This window comes from Mustela lutreola, chromosome 14 (assembly GCF_030435805.1).
Source record: "Mustela lutreola isolate mMusLut2 chromosome 14, mMusLut2.pri, whole genome shotgun sequence".
NCBI lineage: Eukaryota > Metazoa > Chordata > Mammalia > Carnivora > Mustelidae > Mustela > Mustela lutreola.
Genome location: NC_081303.1, coordinates 50,102,642 through 50,117,568, shown reverse-complemented (window position 1 = coordinate 50,117,568; position 14,927 = coordinate 50,102,642). Strand labels below are relative to the sequence as shown.

Below are 14,927 nucleotides of genomic sequence, written 5' to 3'. Positions count from 1 at the left end.
TCCTTTCCCCAGGAGGTGCCCTCCCACTTCCCTCTCTACTCTCCTCCCGCCACCACCTCACCACCCACCCCTACCTACTCTCAGAAATCAGCTCCTGGCTCCAGAGCCATGGAAATAGAAAGGGCGAGCAGTGATACCCTGGACCCCAGTCTGGGCTTCCCATGTTCCAGCTGCGGGCCTTGGTCTGACCCCACAGCTCCACTGAGCTTGAGCTCTGGGTCTGTGAAGGACCCAGCTCTCTGCTAATGGTTGGGAACCAGCTAGAAATCCTGGCCCAGAGCGGGCGCTCAGGAAAGTCACACCTTTCTTCTGAGACTCTGCCTTAGGTCATCCTTCCAGAGGCATCAATGGGAGCAGAAGGGACTCTGCCTCACAGAAGAGAGGTGCTCAGTGGAATAATGGTTTTCAGGGTTTTACCACAGTGACCCAAGGGCAAAGTAAATGCACGGTTTTGCATCACGTTCCTGACTGTGCCCAAGTGTGGATGTGTGCATGCAAAACAGAGCTAAACTTTCGCAAAACAGCGCTAGGTCTAGTTGCGTTCAGTGTTACTTTCTATAGTATTTCATTTTTTAAAAATGCAGATTGTGACTCACTTTAAAAATTGTTTCCGTGCCCCAATGCATGGGCTGAGATCGACAGTGCACACCGTAGAAAGCCTCCAAGCCCTACAGGGAGCGTGTGCCCTGCACGGGGCTCTGAGGACACATGAACCAGTGACAAAGCGCCCTTGCCTCTAGGAGCTCACAGCCTGATTGGGAAGTCAGACTCCCGGACTCACCATAAGGAAGGGGCTCCTCGGGAGGAGGTCTGTTCCAAGAGTCTCGGGGGCTGGGATGCAGTGGGAGAGACCACCATTCTTGGAGGGAGTCAGACCTGTGCAAAACGTCACCGAGGAGGTGGCATGGGGGACGACGGGCTTTTGTGGCTGAAGAAGACCTGACGGTTGGAGTTGGAGAAGGGCTTCGTGGGGCAAGGGGCCCCAGGTGTGGAAGGGACTGGCAAGTGTCCAGTTTCGCAGGAGTGTGGGGTGTCTGGGAATGAAATGGCCACAGAGAGGTGAGCGGGAGGCCCCCCGAAAAGGCTGACTGACGTAAGGGTCACGGCAAGAAAGGAGAGGAGAGAGTAAGTGCAAGCACTGCGGCGGGTGTGGGAGGTGGGAGAGGGACAGGTCGAGGTGGCGGAGAGCTCCCGTCTTGGAGACCGCTGGACGGCGGGGCTGGCGGACAGACGTGGGAGGGCAGAACCAAGAGCAGGCGTGGCGGGAGATGTGGGATGTTGGATGTGGGGCAAGTCGAGAGGAAGAGCCTCTGACACAAGGGCTGTGGAGAGGGCCGGGGATGGCGAGCAGGGAGGCTGAGCTTCTCCTTCCTGGCCACCCCCACATTTGTCCTCATGCCTGGTGCCCCATTCTCTGTAAAGGGAAGACCTGGATGTTCGGCGGTAGACAGGAGGCATCAGGAGGTGGCCAGGACCCCGCAGGGCTTTGGGGAAGCGAGGTTGGAGGAGAGGCACAGAGCAGCCAGGGGTGTGTGGGGTGGGAGGTCATCCTGCCATCTTCCTGCCTCGGGCACATGGCTGGATATTGACTGGGAGGGTGCCCTGGGATCCTTCTGGAGTGCTGGAAATCTTCACATCTTGTGTTGGTTGGTGTCCGTCCGGGTACCTACTAATGGGGAAACTCGTGGAGCCGCGCACTTGGGACGAGTGCCATGTACGTACTCTGCTGTACATATGTTACACTTCAAAATATTTTTTCTAAGTTTATCACAAAAGGTGAGAGCTGAGACGTAGGTGGTAAGATGGAATGAGAGGCAGCTGTGAGGGGGCCGAATGAAGGCCAAGAACAGCGCTCTGTACACCTGACCCCCGCACTCCCCCCACGGTGGTTCTGGGAGGAGGGTATTATCCCCACTTCCCAGCTCGGGCATCTGAGGCTCACAAGGTTGCCTGCTTGGCCCAAGGTCACACAGCAGGCAGCAGAGCCAGGCTGACTCTGATGCCAAAGCCCAGGCTCTTTCCGCTCCACCGCTCCTCCTTTGCATAAGTTATTTATGGAATTCACACTCTGCAAGGCTAGATAAACGCTCAGTTCCCCTCGGCTCGCTCCGAGGTCCTGCCTGTCTGTGATTCAATGAGAGGTGGGAGTGAGGAGCTCGGCTCACCTCCCAGGAGGAGCAGGAGGCCAGGTGCGCTGATGGAGGGCTGGCCTCTCTCCCCCTGCGCCCCTCCCACCCAGCGCTTATCTGCGAGTGAGGAGGCCGGAGTTTATCAACGCTACACTCAATTATGCTGCCCATCTGTCTCCGCAGCTCAGAGAGACCTGGCACTGAAGCGGCGAAGGCCAGGCCATCGATCACCACCACCGCTCCTCCCTCCGGACCCTTGACTCGGGCTCTGGGAGGCTGGGTGGAGGCTGCGGGAAGGGGAGGGAAGGGAGGAGAGGATGAGGCTCCCTATCCACCAACCACCTGGAGGAGCGCACGGTCCCAGCCCACAGGAGCTCGGGGACCCAGCCGGGGGGGGGGGGGGGGGGGGGGGGGGGGCCGGCGCAACAGCTTCTCCCAAACTCTTCGTGCCAAGGATCTGAGTTTAATAGGGAATGTAAGGGACCATTCCACACTTCATACCAAATCCAGAGCAGCTGCCTGGAGGAGGTGAGTCCCACATACCTTGCAGAGCCAGCTCTTGCAAGAGAAACTTTGTCCCTGGAGTGGACAGCCCTGCTTCCCTGACTGTGGCCCCAAGGCCTTCAATCTCCCATCACTGAAGGCGAAGGCTGGCCAGCAACCCCCAGCCCCCAGTCAGAAGGCAGGCTGAGGTCGTGTGCAGCCTGCTGGCTCTGTGCCCCCCTGGTGCCAGGGCCAGCCACACTCACACAGGGACAGTGTCTTCCCTGTGCTGTCCAGGTGGAGAGGGGTGTCCCTCTAGCCTGAAATCAAGGAGTGGTGTCTGCAGGGGCCCATCAGGTGGCTCTGGGGGAGGAGGAGCTGAGGACCCAGGTCAGCTCTAAAGGGATTTGCATCTGAGGCAGGCGCTCTGGGTCAGCCCTGTGCTCTGCTCTTATAAGGCAGACTTGGATCCACCAGGCAACAAGCCTTGGCTGGGCTGGTGGCTCAGGTTCTGGAGTCCGAGACCTAGGTTTGAATTCTGGCCCAGCCATGTGGAAGCTGCATAACCTCTGAGAAGTTACATAAGCCCTCCAAGCCCTAGGTGCTTCCGCTGAAGGTCCAGACTGAATGATCCCTTCTCCGCCTGCATGCGGGGTCGATGGGAGGCTCATCTCTTTCACCGCTGGTGTCTTTCACAAGCACCCTCTGTATGCGCAGCCCTGCACTCAGTGCTTTGGGGTTGCAAAAGCTTGTCAGACGTGGCCCCTGCTGCAAGGAGCTTGAAATCCAGTTGAGAAAAATGTCCACACAATCATTTGAACTCCTGCTCACCCCAGAGATTATAGATAAAAGGCAATTAGCTTTCTCTGCAGCTCCCGGCAGAGATTGCTAATCAGCCTGCATGAGTGGGCATGAGTGGGCGTGTGCAAGACGGCCTGAACCCGTGTTGGCAGGTGAGTAGGCAGCTCGGTGCTCCTCCCTAGAAGGGGCTGCGTGCTCAGCAGCAGGGCAGAGGACCTGTCTGGGCCATTGCCAAGCCTTGGGATCAGGGGTGTGGCCAAACGTGAGTCATCCAGCCACTGCCTCTCTCTGGGTGTCCAACCCCAGCCGAGGAGGAGGCCCTCTGCCTCCCGCACCTGCCTAGCCAGAGGGGCATGAGGAGGAGCGTGCTGCCTGGGGTAGAGGGAAAGGCGACTCTTGGGAGGTTTTTAATTAAGTCTTAAGTGGCTCCTTCACCCCCTGCGCACATCTGAGCCCCTGTAGCACAAAGGTGTTAGAACAGAAGTGTTGGAGGAGAGACACCTGTGGCTCAGTCAGCAGCCAAAGCCAGGAGGATGCTGGAGCCTAGCAGAAGACCCCCTCCCCAGCCCCGCAGCCTTCTCTGCCCTTCAGAACTGTCCTGGGCTCTCCTAACGATTTTGCATTTTTCAGCCCTGCCAGAGGGTCACTCTGTAAAGGTGTGACAGTTTCTCTGTCTCTGCCAAGGCTTCCCCATACCACCTGGCGGCCACGCTGGGCCACTGTGGGCGAGCTCAGTAGGGGCCTGTTGAGCAACAGGACCCAATTTCTGCTCCCCCACCCCCCGCAGAAGTCCTAGAGCTGCAGAATCTCGCAAGCCCAGGGGATGACCGGAGCTGGACGAGAGCTCACGTTTATTGAGCTCCTTCTGTGTGTGCCCCACTCCGCTCCCTTAACCCTGATGATCGCCTCATTTTAGACATAAGGAGCCGATGCTCTGAGAAGTCAGTCAGTAGTATGTCTTCCTAGCGTGCTTTGGTAGGAAGGGGTAAGTAATAGTAAGATCTCTCTGCCGGTGGGTTCTGCTCCCTCATGCCAGGCCTAGGCAGGAGGCAGGGGCCTCTGGTGTGTACGTGCAGGAGGACAACTGGCCTAGGTCCAGGCCCATGACTAGGTCATCCTGGGACTCAGCTGGTCCCTGTTGCCTCTCCACGCACAGAGTAGACTGCAGAATCCCCTACCGTCTTCCTGCCCACCACTCCCTGGCTTGAGCGGCCAAGTCTCCCGGGCTCCCCTGCGCACACATGTGCGGGCCTGCATGCGTGTGGACACGTGTGTTTGTTTGCTCTCAGTTTTATGTCAGGACACCCCCCCCCCCACGCAAAACCTCTGTGCATTTTAAGTCACGGTTGTTTTCCCAGCTTCAGAAATAGCTGCAGAGGAAGGTGGGAAGTAGTCAAATGTAAACAGGCGTACCGCTCTCCTGCTCAGGGGAGGGCTCCCTGCCTCCAACTGCTCCCCACCCCTCCCCAGCATCCTGGAAGCAGGCTGAGGTGGACACAGAGCCCCTCTGGCCGGCTGAGAGGCACCTGCCTAGAAGGTAGTAGCACACATGGCCCCAGGGGACAAGAATGGGCAGCCAGCTTCCTGTAGCAGTGGCCTGGGGACAGAGAAGTCTGGTTCAAGTCGCCCAGCCTCTGGACTTGGGCGGACTCCTGTCTCCTGCCGCTTACCAGCTCTGTGTCTTGAGCCAAATTCTTTAACCTCTCATGAACCTCAATTTCGTCATCTGCAACGGTGTGGGAGGGGGGATTAATGCTTATCTTGTCGACTCATTATGATGTTATGGCCGTTAAGTGAAATAAGATATTCAGAGTCTTTGAAGAGCCCGGGCACATCTCAGGTGCTGTAAGTGCTGGGTGATTCCCTGATACCCGCATTTGGAACACTACCTGAATGGGACCTCTGCTCAGGAAGGGACTGGGCCCAGCAAGGCCCGCTGCTTTTCCCCCATGTCGATTGTAGGCCAAGGCTGGACTTGCCTCCAGGGCCATGGAGCCTGGCCTTGGGATCTGTGGGAGAGCCCGGATTACCCATATCTGGGAGGGGGGAAAGAGCAGTGGCTTTGATTCTACACTGGGGGTAGGGGGGGATCCTCCAGGGGGTGATGGGGCCCTGGGGCCACAGAGATTGAGTCACACAGTAAACATTCACTGGGCCCCTGCTGTGTGCTCCTAACACAGTTATGACTGAGAGAGGTCCCCAGCTGAAGAGCCATTTCCATGAGATGGGGTCCAGGCTAGGACAGAGGGGAACGTGGGGCTAAGAGCATGAGGAGGGCCCCTTAGGTCAGCCAGGGGTGGGGAGTTTGGAAGAAGCTTCTGTAGGAGGTGACTGACCTTGAGTCTCAAAGAACAGCTAGGCCTTGTCTGGGAGACAGAAGGAGACATGGGAAGGGGGCATGTAGCAGGATAACTCAGCTTGAGAAGGCTGTGCACATCGGGTAAAGGGGGAGGACAGGAAGAGAAGCCAGGAGGTTGGCTATGGCCAGGTCATGTACCTCACCTGCCGTGCCAAGGAGCCCAGGCCCAGGCTTCTTCATCCCACCTCCTCCTTCCGGTGCGCTCAGCCAGGCTGCTGGACTGGTGGGAAAGTTGCTAAAAACTGAAGCTGTACACGAGGAGAATCCCAAGCAGATCCCGGGCGGCACCAGCCACTTCCCTAGCCAGTCTGGGTGTGGGCTTGGGGGTCACTGCCTTCCTACTGCCAGAATCCTGGGAGCCCCCTCACCCGGAATCTAGAATCTGTACTGTTTCCACCACCCCCTACCCACACTGCTCAGAGGGGTGCCTGGAAACTCTCACTGTATTTTCCATTTACCCAATGAGCCAAGGAGGGAGGGGGAGATGTAAGAAAGGTAGGAGAATCTGTTCCACCTGTCTCGGCTCAGAAGGACTGTGGAGATGACAGAACTCCGGCATCCTCTCTCCCCTCCAGACACGCACGCACGCATACTCCTTCCTGAGTTATCCTGGAAGCTTCTTGGTTCATTCTTGCCCTCCTCCCAGGAAGACTTACTCCCTCAGCAGATAATAGAAAAGGACACTAAAGCCCTAGAGTGGGACACCTGGGTGGCTCAGTGGGTTAAGCATCTTCCTTCGGCTCAGGTCATGCATGATCCCAGGGTCCTGGGATCAAGCCCCGCATTGGGCTCCTTGCTCACCAGGAGCCTACTTCTCTCTCTGCTGCTGCCCCTGCTTGTGCAAGCTCTCTGTATTCTATCTCTCTCTCTCTCTCTCTGAAAAATACATTTTAAAAAATAAAGCCTGAGGGCTGTAGGAGAGAACCCAGGAGCCCTGAGTGTGGCCCAGCCCACCTCTCTCAGCAGCTTTGCCCTCCACAGTCAAACAGGGGAGACACAAGCAGGGGGAAATGGATTCTGCTTCCCTGCCTCCCCCTTATTCTGCATCCTCTTCTTCCAGGGCTGCTGTGATGGGGCGTGGTGATGAATGAGCCAGCCCAGCCCCAGCCGACAAGGATGGAGAGCCGCACCCGGGAGGGTAAGAAGCGACGCCCACCCATCCCCACGTAGAATGACTGTCCTGGGAGGACCCTCAGCCTGTGAACTGGCAAGAGTGGAAGGACTCCAGACTCTTCTCGTGGATGGTCCCCTACCCTGCAGCTCCATCATGAGGCTCCTTGTGGCCCCCCTCGTGCTGGCCTGGGTGGCTGGTGCCACTGCCACCGTGCCCGTGGTACCCTGGCGCGTGCCCTGCCCCCCTCAATGCGCCTGCCAGATCCGGCCCTGGTACACACCCCGATCGTCCTACCGCGAGGCCAACACCGTGGACTGCAACGACCTGTTCCTAACAGCCGTGCCGCCCGGGCTGCCCGTGGGCACTCAGACCTTGCTTCTGCAGAGCAACAGCATCGTCCGTGTGGACCAGAGTGAGCTCAGCTATCTGGTCAACCTCACAGAGCTGGACCTGTCCCAGAACAGCTTTTCGGACGCCCGAGACTGTGACTTCCGGGCCCTGCCCCAGCTGCTGAGCCTGCACCTGGAGGAGAACCAGCTGACCCGGCTGGAGGACCAGAGCTTCTCGGGGCTGACTGGCCTACAGGAGCTCTATCTCAACCACAACCAGCTCTACCGCATCGCCCCCAGGGCTTTCGCCGGCCTCGGCAACCTGCTGCGGCTACACCTCAACTCCAACCTGCTGAGGGCCATCGACAGCCGCTGGTTCGAGTCGCTGCCCAACCTGGAGATCCTCATGATCGGGGGCAACAAGGTAGATGCCATCCTGGACATGAACTTCCGGCCGCTGGCCAATTTGCGCAGCCTGGTGCTGGCAGGCATGAACCTTCGGGAGATCTCCGACTACGCCCTGGAGGGCTTGCAAAGCCTGGAGAGCCTCTCCTTCTATGACAACCAGCTGGCGTGGGTGCCCCGGCGGGCCCTGGAGCAGGTGCCCGGGCTCAAATTTTTGGACCTGAACAAGAACCCACTGCAGCGGGTAGGGCCCGGGGACTTCACCAACATGCTGCACCTCAAGGAGCTAGGGCTAAACAACATGGAGGAGCTGGTTTCCATCGACAAGTTCGCTCTGGTCAACCTCCCCGAGCTGACCAAGCTGGACATCACCAACAACCCCCGGCTGTCCTTCATCCACCCCCGCGCCTTCCACCACCTGCCCCAGATGGAGACCCTCATGCTCAACAACAATGCTCTCAGTGCCTTGCACCAGCAGACGGTGGAGTCCCTGCCCAACCTGCAGGAAGTGGGTCTCCATGGCAACCCCATCCGCTGCGATTGCGTCATCCGCTGGGCCAACGCCACGGGCACCCGGGTCCGCTTCATAGAGCCGCAGTCCACCCTGTGCGCTGAGCCGCCAGACCTCCAGCGCCGCCCTGTCCGTGAGGTGCCCTTCCGGGAGATGACAGACCAATGCCTGCCCCTCATCTCCCCCCGCAGCTTCCCCGCCAGCCTCCAGGTGGCCAGTGGAGACAGCCTGCTGCTGCACTGTCGGGCGCTGGCCGAACCGGAACCTGAGATCTACTGGGTCACTCCGGCCGGGGTCCGACTGACGGCTGCCCGTGCGGGCAGGAAGTACCGGGTGTACCCAGAGGGGACCCTCGAGCTGCGGAGGGTGACGGCAGATGAGGCGGGGCTGTATACGTGTGTGGCCCAGAACCTGGTGGGGACTGACAGTAAGACGGTTAGTGTGGTGGTTGGCCGGGCTCCCCTGCAGCCAGGCCGGGACGAGGGATGGGGGCTGGAGCTCCGGGTGCAGGAGACCCACCCTTATCGCATCCTGCTGTCTTGGGTCCCCCCACCCAACACAGTCTCTACCAACCTCACCTGGTCCAGCGCCGCCTCCCCCCGGGGCCAGGGCTCCCCTGCTCTGGCCCGCCTGCCACGGGGCACTCACAGCTTCAACATCACCCGCCTCCTTCAGGCCACGGAGTACTGGGCCTGCCTGCAAGTGGCCTTTGCTGATGCCCACACCCAGTTGGCATGCGTATGGACCAGGACTAAGGAGGCCACTCCTTGCCACAGAGCCTTAGGGGACCGGCCCGGGCTCATAGCCATGCTGGCTCTTGCTGTCCTCTTGCTGGCAGTGGGGCTAGCCGCCCACCTGGGCACTGGTCGGCCCAGGCAGAGGGTGGGTGGGCGGCCTCTCCTTCCAGCCTGGGCTTTTTGGGGCTGGAGCGCCCCCTCGGTCCGAGTGGTGTCTGCGCCCCTCGTCCTGGCCTGGAATCCAGGAAGGAAGCTGTCCAGGTCTTTGGAAGGGGAAACACTGTCCCCACCATTGCTGCAAAATTCCTGAAGCTCAGCCTGCTCCCCGCAGTGGACAAGTACCTAGGACTCCTTTTTACCAAAAGGGAAGCGGTCTGGGCCAGATGCTCTGCCAGGAAAGTGACATGGAAGCGCGTGCTGGAGGCCTGGTGGCTGGACCGAGACAGACAGGGCTGTGTCCCTCCAGGAGCTGCTCCTACTGCCTCCAGAAAGTCGCCATTACCTTCTGGGGGCCAGTCTGCTGACATCATGAGGAGCATCTCCGAGGAACAGGAAGGACTCTGGCCGGAGCCTCCCATCTCCCTAGTTGTCTGTGTGCCCAGAGGCGCCTGGGCCCCTGCTTGGATGTCCCCTGCCTCTGTCCCCAGGCCCTTGGCCCAGGGGGAGAAGCCCCCTCCTCTTCTCTTTCTTTGTACAGTTTCAGTTGCTTGCTCTTTCCCCTCCTGGGCAAGGGCTGAGGGAGGCCTCTCCTCCCCACCTTGGGGGACCACTCTCACAGTGGGTCCCCCACCAGATCTTGAAAGACATTTGGGGAGAGGGATGCCCAGGAACACCTCATCTTGGCAAGCCTGGATTGGCACTGCAAGGTTGACTTTCTACAGGCAATTTTGTACCTTTGTGGAGAAATGTGTCACCTCCCCCCAACCCCATTCACTCTTTTCTCCTGTTTTGTAAAAAATAAAAAATAAACAAGAATAACAATAATAGGGGGGAAAGGAAACAAAAGGAAAAATCATCTTTGACTACTACGTGTAACTCTAAAGTCCTCTTCTCAGAGATCTGTACACCCAGCTGCTGGCTTGGGGAAGGGCTGAGACGGGGCAGGAGGGGAGAGGGAGATGGTGATAGAGGGCACAGGTGTTCCCTGGGGGTCTGAATCTGGGCCTACTCCCCAGAGCCCCCGTCAGTGTGAACAGGAGAGCTGGGGGCAGAAGGGCAGAGAGCAGGAGAGGCTGACGGGAGAGGGAGGAATCACAGGAGGAAAGGAGAGGGCGGGAGAGGAGAATGGAGAAAAGCTCAGAGAGATGGAGAGAGTGGAAATTTCCATCACCAAACATTGTCACCCCTTCTCTTTCCCTGATAAGCAATTAACATGCCAGTGCCTAGGAAGCACTTCCCGGCCTATTTCTAATTAAACAAACCCAAGAGGCAGAGTCATGCAGAGAATTGCAAATCATCAGGACAGCAAGAACTTTGGCTCACTGGGGCAGAAGGGGGTGTGGGGCGATAGAGGATTTGGGGAGGGGAGGACTGTGGGAGAAAGAAATTGCTGCATTGATCTTTCTGGTCCATTTCAGCATCATCTGCAATGAGCTTGGTTTGCTTTTGCAGTATTTTCTTTTTAAAAGACAGATTGACTTCTTAGGACCAAAGGCAAAGAGGAGCATCTGTCGGAAAGGCTGTAGAGCCCAGGGGAGGGGCTGCTGTGGCTGATCACGGGGCCACAGCCCTTGCTTCTGGAAGGGACTAGGAAAGCCACAGGTCTCCTGAGACCAAAGAAGCACCACGTGAGGCTGAGCACCCCTGCTCTCCAGACACAGATGGCAGACTTGTTGCGATTTGGCTCCAAGCCGCCGCGGAGATGGCAAATGGACACGCAGGTAGAGACGGAGCATCAAGCCCCACGGAGCCAGGGAAGAGGACACTCGCCCCAAGGCCACGGGCAGGGCTCCTCCGCAGCCCTTTGGTGGCCACAGATCCAGAGGCTTTCCTCCTGTCAGCCAGGGGGCGCCCACATCACAACCACCAGAGGGCTTGTGGGGCACAGGTGGCTGGGTCCACGGCCAGTTTCTGCTCTAGATCTGGGAGGACCCAGGAATTTGGATCACTAGGAAGTGTTCAGGGGACGGAGCTGCTGCTGGTCGGGGGACCATGCTCGGAGAACCCCAGAGTCTGGCCTGTGGGGGCTAGAAGGTTTCACTCCCTCCTCTGTGGACCCCAGCGTGTTTAGGGGTAACAGTAGGTTCTGGCCCCAGGAGAGACAGAAAAGGGGCTGGAGGGTGGTCTGTCCGCCCCTCCCCCACCACAAGTGGCCTGCTCGGCCCGCGTTAGGAAATGACCACCCTCTGCCCCGTTCATGCCTGCTTTTCCCCATGGGCCAGTCATGTGCTTTTTAGGGTAAGGGGCTGGGAAAGCAGAGACAGGACCCACTGTCTCCCTCTCCCCTTTGGGCACCCATGGCCAACATTCCTAACAGCCCCCCTTTCCCGCCCCCTGTTCCTTCCTGGGGAGCTTTAGGTTCTGGTGGCTACTCCTGGCAACTCTGCCCACTGACTGGAGCTGGCCGGTGGGATCTAGCTTGCTCTCCATTGGTAAGGGTCAGGCCATACCCCAATCCAGAGCTCTGTGGGGAAGATGTAGGGCAGAGCCTGGGCTGAGCATGAAGAAGGGGAGTCAGACATCGATGCCTCTCCTTGGGCACTGGTTGCCTTTCTTGATCCGGGCCCCCATGGCCCGAAGTATCAAGGTGTCGTTCCCCTAAACCAGCCCTCAGAGCCATGTAAGCCTGGGGAGCCCCACAGCCCCCTCCCATCACCACCGCAGCTGCCACCCAAGAACTTTCCTACCAGCCCCGGGCCTGGTCCTAGCGACCCAACCTCCAGCCGGAGGCCCAGGGCCTTTGGCCTGCGAGCTCAGAACACCTGTATGCATGCCTGAGCCTGGGAGGCAGAAGGCCTCTTTGCCACCCTCCTTTTGCACAGTCTTCTCAGTTGCAGGGAAAAAGCCCTGCGAGAATGTGGAAGCCCTGAGCCCCCCCTCCTGCCCCCCACGCGGGCAAGGGGATGCACTCCTGGCTCCCAGTCCTCATGGTTCCTGGGACCCCCTGCACTGCTGCCTCCTGGCTGCCATGGGCCTTATACTTCTTGTGCCCTTGACAATGAATCCCTCCTTCTTTGGGGGGGAGGGGGAGGCAGGGAACTGTTGTAGGTATATGAACCTATCTCTCAGCTGAATCCCCAGTCCTAAATAAGTGGCTACCCAGAGAAACTGGGTGAGCTAGCAGAGGAGGGAGGGAGTGGCCTCTTCCCTGTCACAGAGATGTCACCGCGGGGCCATAGCCAGCTGGGGAAAGGAAGGAAGAGGTGCTTTGCAGGGTATTGTGTCCTAGAAGAGCTAGAAACCAAGCAGATGAGAGCCAGCAGCCCCTCCCCTGGTACCGAGCAGGGTACTCGGCTCAGGTGTGTGGGGCTTGGCAGGGGGACAGCGCCACCACGCCCCAAAAGTCTGTTTAGACACCATCTCTGTGGGGAGAGTCTCTGTTTTCACACTGGACCGAGCGTGTGGGCAGCTGACATGCTGGGTCTAAAACAAAACAGCCATTAAGCCTGGTCTCTTCTGTGCATTTAAGATGGATTTTTCTTTAACCGTAAATAGAAAACAGTATTTATTTCCCTTTACATTTTAAGTTATTACAAAGGGTCTGTCATTTCCATACATCGAGATGATTTCAAAACGCGGCCCAGCTCTTGGGCGTATTAGCCTTCCCTCCCTAGGACATGCCCCTTCGAGATTGCCCTGCCTGCCACGTGCTCCACCACGGCTCTGACTGTGGAGCTGGGACACCGTTCCGTGGCTCACCGCACAGCCTTCCCACCGTCCTGACGGGCTCCATCACTCCGCGTGCCTGGCGTGGCCACTCAGCCACCTACACGCCGCTCAAACACGCTGTCTTGCAGCCCACGTTTCTGCACACTCCCAGGGACACGCTTTGTGGGAAGCTGTGTGAAATGCGGAGAGGGTGAGCGGGAGGCAGTCCTGGGAGCTAGCAGCCTAGTCCCCACTCAGAGAAGTACACGCTGTTGGCTAAGTGAGTGTAGGTGACCAGTTAGAGTTTTACTGGTCTCCGCACTGAAAATCCTTTGTTTCAGGAAGTCTCCCAGTCCTGGACAAACTGGGATGGTTGGTCAACCAAGTCTGGCAGCCTCTTTCTAACTGTGCCCTCTTCTTTCCTCCCTTCCTGTCCTGCCTGGCCTTGCCTTGCCTTTCCGGACCTTTCCTTACCTTTCCGGACCTTTCCTGATCTTTCCGGACCTTTCCTTCCTTCCTTCCTTTCCTCCTTTCCTGTCCCTCCCTCTGCTCCCCCCCCCAACCAACATGTCTCCCCCAACCAACAAATAGTTAATGAACGTAACTAGGTGGGAAGCATAGGGGTCGGAAATGGAGACGCAGGTACACATCTCTGAGCCCGTGGACCTTGCACTGTCGTGAGTGGGGAAAGTTGATGGACAGGACACACAAGCAAGAATCGACCGTATGCAGGGTGGTCATGAGGACTGTGGAGAAAAACGTAAGTCACCCAAGAGGGTTGGGGGACGATGGTGCCTTGCACGGGGTGCTCCGGGAAGGCCTCATGGGAAGCTGATATTGGAGCAAAGCCCTAAGGGAAGAGTGATCCAGGCCGAAGAGAACAGTAAGGGTGAATGAAGGCCAAGAGCAAGGAGGTTAGTGTGGCCACAGCGAGAGAGCAAAGGGAAGGGCAAGTGTGAGCCTTCCTGGTTGATCCTTCAAGGTCGCTCCCACCATCAGGTGTGCAGGCTCCGTCAGTGCCCTGCCCTGCAACAGCCAGTGGGATTCGTTCCAGGGAGTGAAGAACCACCCTGACCGGCCTTCAGTGCCATCTCGTGCTTGTCATCAAGCATGTCCCTCTGAGGGAGAGGCTGCAGGGACAGCAGGAGTCCCTACCCTGCCCTTCTTCTGTCCACCACAGACAACGCATTGCTGTTCCGGCCTGACGTCTGCTTTCCTTCTTGATGATTTTCCAGAGAGAGCCCCTGTGTGTTCTGCAGAGTTTTCCCAAGGGTCTCATCAACCCGTCTTTCACCTTCCGCATACAATTCCAGCCCTTTGGCAGGATCCTTTTGCAGCCCTCTGATTCAGAGCAGCTCCTGTATTTTTTATAGACAGCTGGTAAGGAGGGCTATGGAGAATGTCTGTGCACCAGCCTCTCTGGTCAGCATTCACATGCCCCACTGCATTTCAAACCCTTATAAAGGGGATACCACTATCCCCATTTTACTAACTGAGGTATCAGAGCTCGGGAGAGGTCAAATGACTTATCCAAAGTCACACAGCTAGTAGGTAGCAGAGCTGGGATTCAAACACGGATTCCAAGGGCTCGTTTTAACCACCCTGCTCGACTCTATTCAAATTCATACATTTTAAAAGTATGTCAGGAGTTTTTTGAGAACACAAGAACTTCTAAAATCTGTGTGCACTGGAGAGCTCCCCTGTCCAGCCACCTTTATTTTTAGATGTTGCCCTCTTTTCTTCTTTCTTTCTTTCTTTCTTTCTTTCTTTCTTTCTTTTTTTAACACTCAGTATAATTTGCGACTTCATTGTCAGGACTTCAGTTTTAAAACCTCTTGAACTCTATTCTCTTGAGAATCACAGTTTTGGTTCCTTTCTCTGAATTCTTGAAGCATGCTTTGTGGAAGTCTGGGGGGGTGTGTCTGATTTTTGCCCCCTCACCCCTCCCTCCCGTAGATGCCAGGAACTCTAGAACAGTGTAGTGGCTTCCTCCAGGGGGCTGATCGCTCCCCTCACCAACCAGTTCTTTGTTGTTGGTCAGAATTATGTCAGGAGCAGCTTTCCCATTGGGTTTCCGTTGCTTCGGAGCCCAGGCGGCAGCTGGGCAAGTCAGGAGCTCCTCGGAGACCCAACGCCGAGCCCGACACGGCACCAAGCAAGTATCCAGGTGGCAGCTCTGGCCTTTGCACCCATGTTAGAGCACTAATTAGAAAATGCAGTCCCCCATGGCCACCTTCTGACCAAGTGGCCCA

The 14,927-nt window shown here is 57.7% G+C and overlaps 1 protein-coding gene across 2 annotated transcripts in view; it reads left to right on the top strand.

Annotated features, from left to right (window-relative positions):
- LRRN2 (leucine rich repeat neuronal 2) overlaps positions 1-9,870 on the top strand; it is a 62,026-nt gene extending 52,156 nt beyond the window's left edge. For both annotated transcript variants that reach the window (XM_059146347.1, XM_059146348.1), the window contains one exon: positions 6,833-9,870. In XM_059146347.1, coding sequence (XP_059002330.1) covers positions 6,860-9,178 — 2,319 coding nt within the window. In that variant the 5' untranslated portion in view covers positions 6,833-6,859 and the 3' untranslated portion in view covers positions 9,179-9,870. The remainder of the gene's footprint in view (positions 1-6,832) is intronic.
- The last annotated feature ends 5,057 nt before the right edge of the window (positions 9,871-14,927 follow it).